The sequence below is a fragment of the Papio anubis genome, chromosome 11 (genome assembly GCF_008728515.1).
Source record: "Papio anubis isolate 15944 chromosome 11, Panubis1.0, whole genome shotgun sequence".
NCBI lineage: Eukaryota > Metazoa > Chordata > Mammalia > Primates > Cercopithecidae > Papio > Papio anubis.
The window spans coordinates 91,373,506-91,387,623 of record NC_044986.1 but is presented as its reverse complement, the minus strand read 5'-3'; the positions used below and the strand labels follow the sequence as shown (position 1 = coordinate 91,387,623).

The window sequence follows — 14,118 nt, the reverse complement described above, 5'->3', positions numbered from 1 at the left end:
GGCAAAACCCCTTCTCTACTAAAAATACAAAAATTAGCCGGGTGTGGTGGTGGGTGCCTGTGGTTCCAGCTACTCCAGAGGCTGAGGTGGAAGGGTCCCTTGAGCCCAGGAGTTAGAGGCTGCAGTGAGTCCAGACCGTGCCGCTGCACTCCAGCCTGGGCAAAGTTCTGCTCACTTTTGCCCTCTCTGCTGCCTAGCTTGCAAACATGATGGCTGAGGAGGATCCAGGCCGTCCTAAATTACAAGGTGACCTTGATGACAGGTCACACTCTGAGGATGGAGAGGCAGAAACAGCATCGTAAGGACTCCAGCCTGGCTTTTATGTGAAGCCGCCATACTGGCTCCTGAAAGGCCCCCTATGTCGGGGCTGTTATATGAGAATAAACTCTAGTATTCAAGCCACTCTCATGAGGTTTCTGTTACTCCTAGGGGAATGCAACTCCTAACTGACGGGCGCCTGTGATCCCAGCACTTTAGGAATATGAGGCTTCCACATTGTGGAGTCTGACCTAAGCAGATCTGTACTGTGATTTTAGTGATTCAATTTTACCTTTGGTCCCATTATTTTGAACGTCGGTTGGGGTATGTTTATTCACAAGACTACAGATTGCAGACTCCACCACCACCCGTGAAGTAATAGAGCATGCATTTGAGATTTTATTTATAGTTTTTTTTAATTTTTAAATTTTTTTTGTAGAGATAGGATCTTGCTGTGTTGGCCAGGCTGGTCTTGAATTCCTGGCCTCAAGTGATCTTTCTGCCTCAGTCTCCCAAAGTACTGGGATTACAGGTGTGAGCCACCACACCCAACCTATCTGTAGTTTTTCAAAAATATTAAGTAAAGGGTTGACAACACCGAGTACAATCCCTTCTGTCGATAAAATATACCCAAATGTTAATATCGTATCTCCTTAAAATACATTGAAAATACATACATTTATTTTGTAGCTACTATTATGTATTTTTTGTAGCTGGCACCAGAATACTTTTGAGAGGAAAAAAAAAGAACCTGTTTCTGTTGGGAAATCTATCGGTGTGCTTGGGGTGGAAGCTGCTTGCCTAGAGCCTGAGCATTGGCCGCCCCCAGGTTTGGAGAACTTGAACACTCCCGTGCATTGGAGAGGAGAGAATTTCGTAACTCCAGGGCTCCTTTTTGTGGGAGGTGGAAGTGTTCGGTGGGATTTGCTGTGTGATAAAGGCTTCCCTGGGAACCTACTTGTTCACGCTCACAAAGTGTGAATGTGAGTCTGCGTGCATGTGCACGCCAACTCTGATGGCAGGAACTTACGGCCAAATAGTGGCGGTAGGAGCAGTGGCAGAAACAGGAGGCCTACCTGCAGCCAGTGTCTTGATGACATTTTGGGGTTCCTCCTGACATCCTCAGAGAGAAATGACTCTAGGACATAGCCGGAAGTTCATGATCACTGTGGCTGCCAAGCCCATGGATCCAGCTGCTGGAGAGGGCGAAAGTGTTACAGACCAATTTCATTTTTAAATATGAGAGCCAAAATTCTGAATAAAATATTCATAAAGATGATTTCAAAGTACATTTAAATAGCAATATAGATCAACTAAATGAGATGCACCTCAGGAACACAAAAACTCAAAAAAAAATTTTAATGGAAAAATGTTAAGAAATCTATGAATATAACTCATATTCATTTGTTAAGAAGGAAAAATACGATTATCTCCATAGATGCCAAAAACTGGAACCACTTTCTCCAGCTTTCCTCCCAACCCGGGGAGCGCCAACAAAATGGCAAGTGGAACGCCGCGATTTCTGTTCTTGGGAAAAATTCATCCTTGGATTCCTATGTCTCTGTGTGGCCCGCCCCTTTCTTGTTGGGTATATTAGGGTGATTCTTAAGGAATTCCCCACTGCCACTCACCTCCGTTCCTCTTATTTATTTATTTATTTAGAGACAAAGTCTTGCTCTGTTGCCCAGGCTGGAGTACAGTGGCGTGATCTCGACTCACTGCAACCTCCGCCTCCCGGGTTCAAACGATGCTCCTGCCTCAGCCTCCTGAGTAGCTGGGACTACAGCCGCGTGCCACCACACCCAGCTAATTTTTGTGTATTTTTAGTAGAGATGGTGTTTCACCATGTTGGTCAGGCTGGTCTCGAACTCCTGACCTCAAGTGATCTGTCTGCCTCGGCCTCCCAAAGTGCTGGGATTATAGGCGTGAGCCACCTCGCCCTGCCTTTTTATTAAATATTTGTAAAGGGGCCACACGAATCTTCTCTGTATCATTCCAATTTTAGTATACGTGCTGCTGAGGCGAGCACGACATCTGTTCCCCTTATACTGCTGCTAGGAGTGGGAATGGTATGAGTCAGGAGCACCTAGAACCTGCTTAGTCAAGAGGATAGTGGGACTCTCCCACGTCACTCTTACTCTTGATGGGAATTTTTTAAGATTATGATATAAGTAAGACCAATCCCTCCATGCCCTATCCACAAGTACCTTTTGTAATTGCCACTGCATTATTTTGCTGCTTTTAAACCACCTCTCTATTTTGTTGTGAATTTTGGGGAGGTATCTCATTGGAGTCTCTCCCCATTTTACCACCGAGGTCTAGAATATGCACTAATTTAAGAAGAGAAATTGGCAACTTTCGTGGGAGGGGGAGGGATCCTTGACAGTCACATATGGATTGATTAAGACCCTATTCTGCTATTCCCATGGAATGGGAACCTCTGGAGCCTGTGGTTCTACTATGAGCCTGGCTATCAGGCAATCACAAAGCTCCCGTTTGAGGTAAGAAGACACCACGCCAGGCACAGTGGCTCACACCTGTAGTCCCAGAGCTTTGGGAGGCCGAAGTGGGAGGATCACTTGAGGCCAGGAGTTTGAGACTTGCCTGGGCAACAAAGCAAGACACTATCTCTATTTTAAAAATTAGCCAGGCAGGCCAGGCACAGTGGCTCACTCCTGTAATCCCAGCACTTTGGGAGACCGGGTTGGGTGGATCACCTGAGGTCGGGAGTTCAAGACCAGCCTGACCAACATGGAGAAACTCCATCTCTACTAAAAATACAAAATTAGCCAGGCGTGGTGGCACATGCTTGTAATGGGGGAGGCTGAGACAGGAGAATCGCTTGAATGCAGGAGGCAGAGGTCACAGTGAGCCGAGATCTCACCATTGCACTCCAGCCTGGGCAACAAGAGCGAAACTCTATCTCAAATAAATAAATAAATAAATAAATAAATTAGCTAAGCATTGTGGCATGCACCTGTGGTCCCAGCTACTCGGGAGGCTGAGTCAGGTGGATCACTTGAGGCCAGAAGTTCAAGGTCACAGTGAGCTACGATTGTACCACTGTACTCCAGTCTGGGCAACAGAGTGAGACCCTCTCTCTTTAAAAAAAAGAAAAATTCAGAAATCAGATACTTTATAGGGAAGGCAGGACAGGAACTGAAGACAGCCTTCTTATCTGTCTTTGGAACTTGCCACAAAATGTTGCAGTAATGACAGCCCCTGAGGCAGAGAAGCAAAAGAGATTTAAGAAGGAATTTCTGGAGCCCCACATTCAGAACATTAAATGGATTTAGAATTGTCACCAACTGGTTCTGGTGGCAGGATGCCCAAACACATTCAGATGGGAACCAGCAGTAATGAGTATTGTCAGGAATCATCTGTTAGATTTCTAAACACACACGAACAGGACGGAGGAAGGACCTCTGTATAGGAGTGAAACCAGAAAGACTTGTGCCTGAAGCCTGTGCTACTCAATCAGAAACTCTAGGAAACGTGTATTTTTACAAAGCTCTACAGACAATTCTGTTACCCAGTGCTGTGGTTTAATGTGTCTGGCAAATGCCAGGTGTTGGAACTGAATCCCCAATGTGGCAGTCTTGAGGGGCAGGGCCTTTAAGAGGCGACTGGGTCATGAGGGCTCCACTCTCATGAATGGATTAGCCCATGAACCCATTCACGGGTTCATGGGCTAATGGATTAATGGTTATTGTGGGAGTGGCACTGGTGGCTTTATAAGAGGAAGAGAGCCTTGAGCTAGCACACGCAGCCCCTTCCACCGGGCGACACCCTCACAACTCCGCAGTCCCCACCCGCAAGAAGGGTCCTACCAGGTGCTGACCCTTGACCTTGGACTTCTCAGCCTCCACTGTAAGAAGTAAACTCCTTTCCTTTAGAAATTTCCCAGTTGCAGGTATTCTGTTAAAAGCAACAGAAAATGGACTAAGATACCCTGACAGGGCTGAGAACTGCTTCAGTAGAGGCTCTTCTTTTCCTCACCCACCGTGACCAGGGACTCAGGCCTGCACCGTGCTGCAGCATACTACAGTTTCACATAATACGGGCCAGGTGCAGTGGCTCACGCCTGTAATCCCAGCACTTTGGGAGGCCGAGGTGGGGGGATCACCTGAGGTCAGGAGTTCAACACCAGCCTGACCAACATGGAGAAACCCCATCTCTACTAAAAATACAAAAATTAGCTGGGCTTGGTGGTGGGCGTCTGTAATTCCAGCTACTTGGGAGGCTGAGGCAGGAGAATCGCTTGAACCTGGGAGGCGGAGGTTGCAGTGAGCTGAGATGGCGCCATTGCACTCTAGCCTGGGCGACAGAGTGAGACCCTATCTCAAAAACAAAGAAACAAAAAACATAATCATCGGCCACGCACAGTGGCTCACGCCAGTAATCCCAACACTTTGGGAGGCTGAAGCAGGTCGATCCTTTGAGGCCAGGAGTTCAAGACCAGTCTGGGTAAGAAACACACCACTGCACTCTGGCCTGTGTGACGGAGTGAGACTCTGTCTCTTAAAAACAAAAATAAAAACCAAAAATTGACATAATAGTGATATTTATGACTGATAACAAATACTGAGACACGTAAGAATTTTAGGAATCTCATACAATTTTGGAGCACATATTGATAATACATTTATATAAATATAACTCAAAGAAGGTTAAATACCATTTCTCATTTAACAATGCTTCCCATATAGTTATTTACGTAGTACATACGCCTAACACATCTCTCTTGGACTCCCAGGAGTCCTTTTTGGAACCTCTAAAAGTTAGTTCGAGGTTAAAAGGACAATTTTAGAATTTAAAATTTGACTTTGGGATGTTTATCCGATATGAAAGGTTTAAAACACTTGATCAAAATAGGAGTACAGGTCACTGCAAAGTAATATTCATTTAGCTAAAGTGATAATTCAGATTTCAAAAAGCAAAAACCTTTACTCTTTGATGGAGAGACACTCAGTTTTTCAAACGATCAAAAGACCTAATAAAGATAGCATAAGACCAACAGAATCTGTCTCTCCTTCTCCCCTTTTTTACAGTTTATCTCAAAGGTAAACAAAACCTTTTGCTTTTATTAATACTACACGAAAATCTCATTCAAAAGAGAAAACCAACTTCTACTTTTGCATTAGTGTTTTGTTTTGGTTTGGTTTTGAGACAGAGTTTTGCTCTGTTGCCCAGGCTGGAGAGTAGCGGAGTGATCTCAGCTCACTGCAACCTTCACTTCCCGGGTTCAAGCGATCCTCCTGCCTCAGCCTCTCAAGCAGCTGGGATTACAGAGGTGCACCACCATGCCCAGCAAGTGTTTGCATTTTTAGTAGATACGGGGTTTTTCCATGTTGCCCAGGCTGGTCTCGAACTCTTGGACTCAAGTGATCTCCCCGCCTTGGCCTCCCAAAGTGCTGGAATTACAGATGTGAGCTACCATGTTATGCTGTATTAGTGTATTATTAATAGTTAGGCCAATTTCAACAAAGCCTTATAAATAGATGCATCCAATTTCAATCAACTTTGACCACACAAAGTAAGATTTCTGTTTACCTTTTATAACCTCTTCCAAGTTTTCTCATTCTTCCCCCCCAACTTTCTATATCTATTCATCTAAACTAGACAAAATTACTTTTCCTGTAGCAAAAACCACATTCTCATGCCTTTCCTATCGCCCTCCTCACCAAAAACACATACTTTTCTTATACACTCTGTATACAGAAGTGTTTCTCTCAGTTCTAGTTTTAGTTATATATTAACAATAATTTTAACTCTTAGTAGCCCTATTTTTCAGTGAAAAACCTAGGGAGTAAGTCATTTTAATTGCTATGTATCAGGGGCAGAGCCCAGGACAGAGGCCAGAGCTGTAAAGACAATACCCAGAGGACCCAACCCTTCCCGGAATGGCCAGGAAATCCTGCTGCGCCAGGGAAGATGGGCCTAGGCACTGCAGACACACGTGGGTCCCCAGGCCTCACCATGGCCACTGTGTAGACTCCAGAATCAAATGGCTCCAAACCTAAGTCATAAAGTCACAGACAAATCAAGCAAGTTTCAAAAATATCTCCTAGCACTTTGGGAGGCTGAGGCGGGAGGATCTTTTGAGCCCAGGAGTTCAAGATCATCCTGGACAACATAAGGAGACGCCATCCCTTCAAAAAGTAAAAAAAAAATTTAGGCAGGTATGGAGGCATGCACCTGTAGTCCTAGCTACTCGGGAGGCTGAAGTGAGAGGATAACTTGAGCCTGGAAGGCCAAGGCTGTAGTGTTCCAGTCTGGGCAACAGAGCAGGACCATGTTTCAAAAACAACAACAACAACAACAAGAAAAATTACAGAAGCTGTTAATAGGTTTACAACCTTAAAACATCATGGAGACAGTATAAACCCGTCTAAACTCAGGCAGAATGTCTAAATTAAATTCAGACGATGTTTTCATTTTACTGTATCAACAATATTAAAACTGGCTTTATTTATCAAAGGTTATTAAAGTTGCATGAATTTGAAAATAATTTGGGCTCATTTACTTAATTTATAAATGCTAATTTATTTATAAGTCAATTTGGCACCATGTAGACAATATACAAGCAAACATGTGTATATAAAAATACATACAGATGGCTAGGCGCAGTGGCTCACGCCTGTAATCTCAGCACTTTGGGAGGCCAAGGCTGGTGGATCACCTGAGGTCAGGAGTTCAAGACCACCCTGATCAACATGGAGAAACCCCATCTCTACTAAAAATACAAAATTAGTTGGGTGTGGTGGTGGGTGCCTGTAATCCCAACTACTCAGGAGGCTGAGGCAGGAGAATCGCTTGAACCTGGCAGGCAGAGCTTGCAGTGAGCCGAGATAGTGCCACTGCACTCCAGCCTGGGCGACAGAGTGAGACTCCGTCTCAAACAAAAAAAGAAAAGAAAAGAAAAGAAAAAAAAACATGCAGAAGTAAATAAAGGCCTTACAGCTTTGATTTCAAAATTATAGCCATGAGACTGGTAAAACTCACTAGTTTAAAAGGATAGGTGGATTAAACTGTGTTTATATAAATGGAACAGGTTAAAGTTTATCTGTCTCACATAGCTGAAGCCCTTACTGAGATAATAATAAGAGATAATAATCTCTTATTATCAGATTTCAACCAGGAAAAACAGCCAATATTTTGGGGTTTTGAACCTTTTAACCAAAAGGAAGTGGCTCCCTAACTGGGAATCGAACCCAGTCCACAGTGGTGAAAGCACAGAATTTTAACTCCTAGGCCACAAGGTGGAGTGGCTGCCACTACAAGTTCTGCAGGGAATCCAAAGCAGGCAATTTGAGTGTACAAAGGATTTTAATTTTGTTTTCTGTCAGATTTTTGTTCTGAAACTTTTGTTAGGAAAATGTCTAAGGCTAGCCATGATACTATTAGTGCCTTTCTTTTAATTTGATCTTTCCCTAAACACAAATAAGGCACTTGTTTGGAATGAGAGGTCTCTAAAATAGTTTCAGTTTAGGGGGCCTTTGTAATTTAAAGAATCAATCTTTTGGCCACTGATGATTAGAATTTCCTGAGATGTGGCCAGGCACGGTGGCACAAGCCTGTAATCCCAGCACTTTGGGAGGCCGAGGTGGGTGGATCACTTGAGGTCAGGAGTTTGAGACCAGCCTGCCAACATGGTGAAACCCTGTCTATACTAAAAATACAAAAATTAGCCTGGTATGGTGGTGTGCCTCTGTAATCCCAGTTACTTGGGAGGCTGAGACAGGAGAATTGCTTGAACCCAGGAGGCAGAGGTTGCAGGGGACCGAGATTGAGCCACTGCACTCTAGCCTGGGTGCCAGAGCGAGACTCTGTCTCAAAAAAAAAAAAAAAAAAAAAAGAATTTCCTGAGATGTACTTACACAAATAGCAACTCAATCTAATAAGCCTCTTCATGGAATGCCCAGGAGGTAATTTTCCAGATTTCAATTAAGTTTTTATCAATAAACAAGAGGTGCTTCTTGGAGAGGGCATAGAACAGGCAGCCTCAACGATCCCCATCCTCACAAATTGACTCCCAGGAATAGACTAAGGCAGCAAAAGGTTCTTGTTGCCACAGATGATAAAGGATGGTGTTTTTACATACAGTGCCTCTAGTATCCCACAAATTTGTGGGGGGCCGCCAGTCACACACCTATTAAGCTGTGACACCAGGCAGGCCCTCCTGGGATTGGACTTTCCCGGGACTAACCAGGCAGCAAGGTTGAGACAACAAAAGCACCTTATAAATAGGACTCATTGGCCAGGCACAGTGGCGCATGCCTGTAATTCCAGCTACTCAGGAGGCTGATGCAAGAAAATCACTTGAACCCGGGAGGCGGAGGTTGCAGTGGGCCAAGATCACGCCACTGCATTCCAGCCTGGGTGACAGAGCGAGACTCTGTCTCAAAACAAACAAACAAACAAAAAAACTGCAGGGCCAGCTGGCACAGTGCGCTTCTGGGGGTTCTAGGTCCATGTTCTACCCTATGGCACCCCTCTTTATGACAGATCCATAACGAAATACAATGGAAAAGACTCTGAGAGAAAAAGGATCAGACGATATGAATATTCATGCCTAAAAGTATACCAGAATCGCTACTTAACCCAAGACTAGTCACACAAATCCTTTTCTCCAGTTAATCAAGATTTTAGGAAAGGGGAAAGAGACAAACAGTGATTTCTGCTGTCTGCTTGATTGGATTTCACGGAGAGAGGCCGGGAGGCTGGCTGGTAGGAATTTCTTACCCTTCTGATGCTTTGACAGGTCCTGGGTTCCCTGGACTGTGGCTTCCAGAAAAGTAGAGCAGCTTTAGTATCCTGTCTATGACGCCAACACTGTAGGGGCCAAGGGAAACTTCACGAAGCTTTGCTGAACATCAACAGACAAAGGCAGATTATTAAGAGACAAAGCATGCAAATCTATTAACACGCACAGGGGAAAATCACGGAGCGATTACCCCAGCTTCCCAGTGGAGCACAGAAGCTTTTCTGCCTTTTTTGAGACGGAGTCTCACTCCGTTGCCTAGGCTAGAGTGCAGTGGCACCATCTTGGCTCGCTGCAACCTCTAACTCCTAGGTTCAAGTGATTCTCGTGCCTCAGCCTCCAGAGTAGCTGGGAATACCCCACCACCACACCCGACTAATTTTTTGTATTTTTATTAGATATGGGATTTGGCCATGTTGGCCAGGCTGGTCTTGAACTCCTGACCTCAAGTGATCCACCCACCTGGGCCTCCCAAAGTGTTGGGATTACAGGCGTGAGCCACTGGGCCCAGACTTTTCTACCATTTTGAGATTACAGAAAGAATGGGGCCTTCGAGCATGGGCTCAGAAAGGTTATGGTGGTAAGTCAGGTGACAGTGGCAAAATAGATTATGGATGGGAGAGAAGAGGACGCCTGGCTAGCAAAGGTGGTCTTGTTACGCAACTGAAACCTCACGGGTAGCAGCCCTCAGAGAGAAGAGGTGGGAAATATGCCTTTCAGATCTTGAGAGATGTCAGACTCTCAGTTCATCTTTCCTAGATCTGGACCAGGGAGGACCTCAGAGAGCCTGGCTGCAGGGATGCAGGTTTGCCTTACAGATGCAAAGTTCCACGCAGACGACAGCTTTGCAGGGCTGCTTGGCTCTCTGAAGAACTATCTCAACATATGTCAGCAAAGGATATTTTGGGGTGAAATATTTTGGCTTCCTTCAGTATCTCAGGATCTTTGAAGCTTAAAATCAAGTTATCTGACCAGACCTATGATCTGATTTCTTTTGAGAACTTAGAAGAAAACTTAGAATGAAAAAACAAGAACAGGCTATGGGAACATGGGAAAATGAGAGGCTGGAGTTGGATGTTTTGATCCTCAGAATCCTCATTCAACAAATAAGGAGTAAAATACTGTATATATAGTGTATGTCTCTATATACAGATATACAGAGATACACAGAGTTGCTAGATTAGTGTATTTGGGACATTCTTAGGTTAAAAAATAATTTTTTAAATCTGAAATTTAAATATTACTGGGTGTCGTGTATTTTTATTTGGTAAACCTGGCAGCCTTAGTAATTTTTTTTTTTTTTTTTTTTTTTTTTGGTGGCGGTTTGCTTTTTCTTCTAGTCTGGAGTGCAGTGGCCGGATCTCAGCTCACTGCAAGCTCCGCCTCCCGGGTTCACTCCATTCTCCTGCCTCAGCCTCCCGAGTAGCTGGGACTACAGGCGCGCGCCACCTCGCCCGGCTACTTTTTTGTATTTTTTTTAGTAGAGACGGGGTTTCACTGTGTTAGCCAGGATGGTCTCGATCTCCTGACCTCGTGATCCGCCTGTCTCGGCCTCCCAAAGTGCTGGGATTACAGGCTTGAGCCACCGCGCCCGGCCAGTCTTAGTAATTTTAAGCAAAAATTAAATGTAGTGTTTGCTAAAAAAAATAGACTCTATTAATCAATTTCAATCATTTCCCCCAAAACCTTCCTAGGAGAAATTATTCTGTTTCAAAAGAGGGCGAAGGTGTTAAGTCGCGCTGACTAAAATTTGCTAACTGACCTCTAGAGGGAGCCAAATTGATAAAGAAACCGAAATGACATCCTAAATCCAGGGAATTTCTCTTTCTTTCTTTCTTTTTTTTTTTTTTTTTTGAGATGGAGTCTGGCTCTGTGGTGCAGTGGCGCAATCTCGGCTCACTGCAACCTCTACCTCCCAGGTTCAAGCGATTTTTCTGCCTCAGCTTCCCGAGTAGCTAGGATTACAGGCTTGTGCTACCACCCCTGGCTAATTTTTTCTGTTTTTAGTAGTGACTTTTAATATTTTTAGTAGACACGGGGTTTCGCCATGTTGGCCAGGCTGGTCTTGAACTCCTGACCTCAAGTGATCCGCCTGCTTCGGCCTCCCAAAGCGCTGGGATTACAGGTTTGAGCCACCGTGCTCAGTCTGGATTTGCCTTAAATCATGATCCCAAAATGAGCCCTATATGAGATGTAATCACTTCTCTAAAAGAAATGTTTCTTACTTCCTTAAAACAACATAACACATTTAATGCTTTTTAAAAAGTAACAATGCGTGCTCTTCAAGGAAAGAATCCTTTGCGTTAAACCTTTCCATGTGCTGGGGAAGCCAGATGGGGGTAGGAGTGGAGGGTCGGGTGCAGGCTCACAGGAGCCACCTGAATAACGAATTCTGACACTGATTATGTAATGCGTTGAACTTGAAATTATAAACACGAATGTAATTCCAAAGGTGGTTACTGAGTCTTTGAGAAAAACACCAGGCAAGTTGTAGGAAATCTCCAAAATCTGTCATCTTGACCCATCAGACATCTCCCCATGGGACATCCTCTCCACCCAGCATTCTTTGGCTAGAGGAGAAAAGTTCTGTGCTCAGAGGTGGAAGGGAAAGGCTCTTCCTGTTTTCCCTTCTGCTTCCACGAGCTCCCTTGCACTCTGGTTTGAAGTAAATTGCTGTTTTCCTTTAAATTTTTTTCAAAGGATCATCCATTGCTTAAAAATAATGCCATTAGGCTGGGCATGGTGGCTCACGCCTGCAATCCCAGCACTTTGGGAGGCCGAGGTGGGCAGATCATGAGGTCAGGAGATCGAGACCATCCTGGTCAACATGGTGAAAACCCATCTCTACTAAAAATACCAAAATTAGCTAGGTGTGGTGGCACGTGCCTGTAATCCCAGCTACTTGGGAGGCTGAGGCAGGAGAATCGCTTAAACCAGGGAGGTGGAGGTTGCAGTGGGCCGAGATTGCGCCACTGCACTCTAGCCTGGCGACAGAGTGAGACTCTGTCTCAAACAACAACAAAAAAATAAGGCCATTATAACAATCTATGACCCAGCCAAGTTTGTCTCAAAACATAAAGAGGGAGAGGCCAGGCACAGTGGCTCCCACCTGTAATCCCAGCACTTTGGGAGGCAGAGGTGGGCCGATCACTTGAGGCCAGGAGTTTGAGACCAGCCTGGTCAACATGATGAAACCCTGTCTCTAGTAAAAATACAAAAATTATCTGGGCGTGGTGGTGCGCACCTTTAATCTCAGCTACTCAGGAGGCTTAGGCAGGAGAATTGCTTGAACCTGGGGGGCGGAGGTTGCAGTGAGCCGAGACCATGCCACTGTACTTCAGCCTGGGCAACAGAGTGAGAGTCTGACTCAAAAAAAAAAAAAAAGCATTTGGGGCCTAGTGTGGTGGTTCATACGTGTAGTCCCAGCATTTTGGGAGGCCAAGGCAGGAGGATCCTTGAGGCCACAAGTTCAACATCAGGCTGTGCAATATGTCTACAAAAAGTTAACACATTAGCTGGGCATGGTGTTTCATGCTGGTAGTCCCAGCTACTCAGGAGGCTGAGGCAGGAAGATCACTTGAGCCCAAGAGTTGGGGGCTGCAGTGAACTATGATTACACCACTGGACCCCAGCCTGGGTGACAGAGACCCTATTTCGCTAAAAAAAAAAAAATAATTTTAATTAATTATTTAATTTGAATAAAGATGGAACACTTGCAATTTAGAAAACCCTATCTCTTCAAAAGCCTATTTTGCAAAATCAAACATTTACTCTTTCTCTTTGCCTTTTTTTTCTTTATTTTTTAAACGGAGTCTCACTCTGTCTCCCAGGCTGCAGTGCAGTGGCCTGATCTTGTGCCTCAGCCTCCTGAGTAGCTGGGACTACAGGTGTGCGCCACCACGCCAGGCTAATTTTTTGTATTTAGTAGAGATGGAGTTTCACCATGTTGACCAGGCTGATCTTGAACTCCTGACCTCAGGTGATTCACCTGCCTCGGCCTCCCAAAGTGTTAGGATTACAGGCATGAGCCACTGCGCCTGGCCTTGCCTTCTTGACACAAAAATTGTAATCCTGCCTGAGGCAGATGCATGATGCCAACAGAGTAGGGAAAGGTCATATATGTGTCGGGGGATCCAAGCACATTATACATTTAATATCCCAATAATATCCCTTACAATGTTATTTAGTGTCATAGCCAATCTGGCTTCATCAAGTATCCTTTTTTTTTTTTTTTTTTAAAGAGAGATGGGGTCTTGATATGTTGTCCAGGCTGTAGTGCAGTGGCTATTCACAGATGTGATCATAGCACACTGCAGATTCTAACTCCTGGGCTGAAAGTGATCCTCCCATCTGAGCCTCTCCAGTAGCTGCGACTATATGCACAAGACCACACTCTGCTAATTTCTTTTCTTTTTTTTTCTTTTTGAGACAGGGTCTTGCTTTGTCACCCAGGCTGGGGTGCATTGGCTATTCACAGGCATGGTCATAGCGCATTGCAGCCTCAACCTACCAGGCTCAAGTGATCCACCCATCTCAGTCTCCTGAGTAGCTGGGACTACAGGCACATGCCAGCACACTTGGTTATTTATTTATTTATTTTTTTGTAGAGACGAGGTCCCACTTTGTTGCTCTGGCTGGTTTTGAACTCCTGGGCTTAAGCAGTCCTCCCACCTCAGCCTCCCAAACTGCTAGGATTACAGGTATGAGCCACCACACCCAGCTCCTGCTAATTAAACATTTTTTTTTTTTTTTTTTTTTTTTTTAGAAACGGGGCTTGGCTATGTTGCCCAGGCTGGTCTCAACCTCCTGGCCTCAAGCAATTCTCCTGCCTCAGCCTCCCAAGTAGCTGGTACCACAAGTGCATGCCATCATGCCTGGCCTCAAGTACTTTCTTATGTCTGATGTTTAGCCAGTAGTTATTAAAATCCAAGCAAAGAAAAATAATTCCTAACCTCTTGGCACTCACATTCTTGATTAGGATATATGCCATGTCCCTATTATCTGGAGGTCATCCTTTGGGGCCACTCTAACTCTCCACAAACATCAGAAAAAAAAAAAAAAAAAAATGGAAAATATTTCTCAGTGCCTGAAGTAAC

At 44.7% G+C, this 14,118-nt stretch overlaps 1 protein-coding gene and 1 non-coding gene across 21 annotated transcripts in view; both read right to left on the bottom strand.

Annotated features, from left to right (window-relative positions):
• The window catches only part of LOC103887425, a 115,505-nt gene that overhangs the window by 8,111 nt on the left and 93,276 nt on the right, over positions 1-14,118 (bottom strand). For 15 of the 20 annotated variants that reach the window (XR_002524227.2, XR_004177046.1, XR_002524233.2 and 12 more), the window contains 2 exons: positions 9,004-9,127; positions 1,335-1,454 (listed from right to left, as the gene is read on the bottom strand). Coding sequence is in view for 3 of the 20 variants with exons in the window: in XM_021943196.2 (XP_021798888.2) it covers positions 1,381-1,451; positions 4,100-4,176; positions 9,004-9,127 (272 nt within the window). In the remaining 17 variants the exon portion in view is untranslated. Of the gene's footprint in view, positions 1-1,334; positions 1,455-4,088; positions 4,177-9,003; positions 9,128-14,118 lie in introns of those variants that run through there. The other 5 variants (XM_021943196.2, XM_031652393.1, XR_002524225.2 and 2 more) reach the window with 4 other exon arrangements.
• Positions 2,178-2,287, bottom strand: LOC116269576. The gene has a single exon (XR_004177198.1). It is a non-coding gene; the product is annotated as a U6 spliceosomal RNA (small nuclear RNA).